The sequence below is a fragment of the Eleginops maclovinus genome, chromosome 18, assembly GCF_036324505.1.
Source record: "Eleginops maclovinus isolate JMC-PN-2008 ecotype Puerto Natales chromosome 18, JC_Emac_rtc_rv5, whole genome shotgun sequence".
NCBI classification, from domain to species: Eukaryota; Metazoa; Chordata; class Actinopteri; order Perciformes; family Eleginopidae; genus Eleginops; species Eleginops maclovinus.
Genome location: NC_086366.1, coordinates 459813 through 464390, shown reverse-complemented (window position 1 = coordinate 464390; position 4578 = coordinate 459813). Strand labels below are relative to the sequence as shown.

The following is a 4578-nucleotide window of genomic DNA, read 5'->3' as shown; positions in this document are numbered from 1 at the left end:
TTACCTGCTATTGAACATTGGCTGTAACACTGTAAGTGAACAGACAGTCAACATGTTGGGAACACTGCTCATATCAAACCTGCTCTGTAATATCTGGAAGAAACCTCCAAAGGAGAAGTTGAGGAGGGAGGCGAGGTGAGGAGTGCAGGTACTGACAGCTTTCTGTCTGGTCTGTTTGGAGCCAGAGAAACACACTCTGAGGATCCTCATGTACGTGTAGAGGATTAAAAGCAGAGGAATGATGATGGAGATGACCGTGTAAAAGAGTCCATAAATATTATTGACCCTGGTGTCAGAGCAGGCCAGCTTCACTATGGAGTAGTTCCCACAGTACACTTTGTTAATGATGTTCCCACACAGCTGCAGAGAGGCACTTAAGGATATCAGAACAACAATGGCAAGAAAAGGGAACAACCACGACACTGCAACAAGAAAGGACGCCTTGTTAGAAGTCATATATGTGTTATACTGCAGAGGATGACAGATAGCCAGATATCGGTCATAAGACATGACGGCTAAGGTGAGAAATTCCACACACACATAAGAGTACACAGAGAAGACCTGCAGGAAGCAGAGCGGAGCAGAAACAGTGTGAATGTCAGAGAGGATCTGAAGCAGAAGGAATGGAAACAACCCTGTACTACCATACAGTTCATTTACAAACAGGCTGCACAGAAACAGGTACATAGGTTCATGTAAGCTCCTGTTCACACAGATCACCACAATCAGCAACACATTGGCTCCTATAATACAGACATACAAAGCCAGAATCATCAGGAAATACAAAGGTTTGAAGACCCCGGTGTCAGCTCCCTGCCCGTCCTCCAGGGATCCCCCTCTCTAACTCAGGGTTTCATCACCAGCTGAAAACGTGGTGCATTATTCTACACATGACAAACCTGATAAGAGAGTCTTTGGTGAAATCTGGGCATCTTAACATCTGGCCATCTTCAGCCCAAGTCCTCATGCCCTGTCCCCCCTCCGAGCGACCTCTTTTCCTACTCCTGGCCAGGCGACGGCCCTGCCTCCTGTTCCCCAGACTTCCAGTTTCCCTTCTGATGCCGTCCCTCCGGCTGTCGGTGCAAGGTGGTGTTGCCGAAAACCGACATGTTGACGATCGAAGACAAAGATGTGACGACCAAAAACAAAGATGGTGATGACCGAAAACAAAGATGGAGAGGAATGTCTGCACTCCTTTAAGGACGGAGCAGCTACAGCGTGACCTCAGCCTGATGGATCCAATCTCCAGTCAGAAAACACACATTTCAAAGGGTTTTCCGTCTGCCGTCTGGTGATGAGACGTTAAAGCATTAATTCATGGTTTTTACAAACCGCTACCAGTGAGTGGTTAGTTCGGGATTATTTGTAAACATGTGGTACAATGAAATCACGGTAAGATATGTTCATGTGATGTAGTTCGTATCACCATGCGGATAACAGCGATGCGATAGGAGCGATGCGATAGGAGCGATGCGATAGGAGCGATGCGATAGGAGCGATGCGATAGGAGCGATGCGGATAAGAGCGATACGATAGGAGCGATGAGGATAGGAGCGATACGATAGGAGCGATGCGATAGGAGCGATACGATAGGAGTGATGCGGATAGGAGCGATGCGATAGGAGCGATGCGGATAGGAGCGATGCGATAGGAGCGATGCGATAGGAGCGATGCGGATAAGAGCGATACGATAGGAGCGATGCGGATAACAGCGATGCGATAGGAGCGATGCGATAGGAGCGATGCGATAGGAGCGATGCGATAGGAGCGATGCGGATAAGAGCGATACGATAGGAGCGATGAGGATAGGAGCGATGCGATAGGAGCGATGCGATAGGAGCGATGCGGATAAGAGCGATACGATAGGAGCGATGAGGATAGGAGCGATGCGATAAGAGCGATGCGATAGGAGCGATACGATAGGAGCGATGCGGATAGGAGCGATGCGATAGGAGCGATACGATAGGAGCGATGCGATAGGAGCGATGCGATAGGAGCGATGCGATAGGAGCGATGGGGATAGGAGCGATGCGATAGGAGCGATGCGGATAGGAGCGATGCGATAGGAGCGATATAGGAGCGATGCGGATAGGAGCGATGCGATAGGAGCGATGCGGATAGGAGCGATGCGATAGGAGCGATGCGATAGGAGCGATGCGATAGGAGCGATGCGGATAGGAGCGATGCGATAGGAGCGATGCGATAGGAGCGATGCGGATAGGAGCGATGCGATAGGAGCGATGCGGATAGGAGCGATGCGGATAGGAGCGATGCGGATAGGAGCGATACGATAGGAGCGATGCGATAGGAGCGATGCGGATAGGAGCGATGCGATAGGAGCGATGCGATAGGAGCGATGCGGATAGGAGCGATGCGATAGGAGCGATGCGATAGGAGCGATGCGGATAGGAGCGATACGATAGGAGCGATGCGGATAGGAGCGATGCGATAGGAGCGATGCGGATAGGAGCGATGCGATAGGAGCGATGCGATAGGAGCGATGCGGATAGGAGCGATGCGATAGGAGCGATGCGGATAGGAGCGATGCGGATAGGAGCGATGCGATAGGAGCGATGCGATAGGAGCGATGCGATAGGAGCGATGCTGATAGGAGCGATGCGGATAAGAGCGATGCGATAGGAGCGATGCGATAGGAGCGATGCGATAGGAGCGATGCGGATAGGAGCGATGAGAATAGGAGCGATACGATAGGAGCGATGCGGATAAGAGCGATGCGATAGGAGCGATGCGGATAGGAGCGATGCGATAGGAGCGATACGATAGGAGCGATGCGATAGGAGCGATGCGATAGGAGCGATGCGGATAGGAGCGATGCGATAGCAGCGATGCGATAGGAGCGATGCGGATAAGAGCGATACGATAGGAGCGATGCGATAGGAGCGATACGATAGGAGCGATGCGGATAGGAGCGATGCGGATAGGAGCGATGCGATAGGAGCGATGCGATAGGAGCGATGCGGATAGGAGCGATGCGATAGGAGCGATGCGGATAGGAGCGATGCGGATAGGAGCGATGCGATAGGAGCGATGCGATAGGAGCGATACGATAGGAGCGATGCGATAGGAGCGATGCGATAGGAGCGATGCGGATAGGAGCGATGCGGATAGGAGCGATGCGATAGGAGCGATGCGATAGGAGCGATACGATAGGAGCGATGCGATAGGAGCGATGCGATAGGAGCGATGCGGATAGGAGCGATACGATAGGAGCGATGCGGATAGGAGCGATGCGATAGGAGCGATGCGATAGGAGCGATGCGATAGGAGCGCTGCGATAGGAGCGATGCGGATAAGAGCGATACGATAGGAGCGATGCGGATAAGAGCGATGCGATAGGAGCGATGCGATAGGAGCGATGCGGATAGGAGCGATGCGATAGGAGCGATGCGATAGGAGCGATGCGGATAGGAGCGATACGATAGGAGCGATGCGATAGGAGCGATGCGGATAGGAGCGATGCGATAGGAGCGATGCGGATAGGAGCGATACGATAGGAGCGATGCGATAGGAGCGATACGATAGGAGCGATGCGATAGGAGCGATACGATAGGAGCGATGCGGATAAGAGCGATACGATAGGAGCGATGCGATAGGAGCGATACGATAGGAGCGATACGATAGGAGCGATGCGATAGGAGCGATGCGATAGGAGCGATACGATAGGAGCGATACGATAGGAGCGATACGATAGGAGCGATGCGATAGGAGCGATACGATAGGAGCGATACGATAGGAGCGATGCGGATAGGAGCGATACGATAGGAGCGATACGATAGGAGCGATACGATAGGAGCGATGCGATAGGAGCGATACGATAGGAGCGATACGATAGGAGCGATACGATAGGAGCGATACGATAGGAGCGATACGATAGGAGCGATACGATAGGAGCGATGCGATAGGAGCGATGCGATAGGAGCGATGCGATAGGAGCGATACGATAGGAGCGATACGATAGGAGCGATACGATAGGAGCGATACGATAGGAGCGATACGATAGGAGCGATACGATAGGAGCGATACGATAGGAGCGATGCGATAGGAGCGATACGATAGGAGCGATACGATAGGAGCGATGCGGATAAGAGCGATACGATAGGAGCGATGCGATAGGAGCGATACGATAGGAGCGATACGATAGGAGCGATGCGATAGGAGCGATACGATAGGAGCGATACGATAGGAGCGATGCGGATAAGAGCGATACGATAGGAGCGATGCGATAGGAGCGATACGATAGGAGCGATACGATAGGAGCGATACGATAGGAGCGATGCGGATAGGAGCGATGCGGATAGGAGCGATGAGTCGGGTGTGAACGCACCATTAGACAGGAGGATCCCTGGAGGACGGGCAGGGAGCTGCAGGGAGAAGGTAAAAGCAGCAGCTCAGAGTTTCAGTGAGGAGAGCAGCACCTCACACTCTCTGGATCTCTGTTATCCTCATTAATAGAGGACGTTAAGTTTGGACCCTCTGTCTTACGTGTTCTCATGATGAAGAACAAATGTGTTCACTGTTAGTGTTTAAAGTGAGAGCTACATCTGAATCCAGGTAATG

General features: G+C 52.2%; 1 protein-coding gene across 1 annotated transcript; it reads right to left on the bottom strand.

The window, feature by feature from the left end:
- LOC134880418 (olfactory receptor 10A6-like) lies at positions 1-774 on the bottom strand. Its single transcript, XM_063907355.1, has one exon. The coding sequence runs from the start codon at positions 772-774 to the stop codon at positions 1-3; it is 774 nt and encodes a 257-aa protein (XP_063763425.1).
- Between the last annotated feature and the right edge of the window lie 3804 nt (positions 775-4578).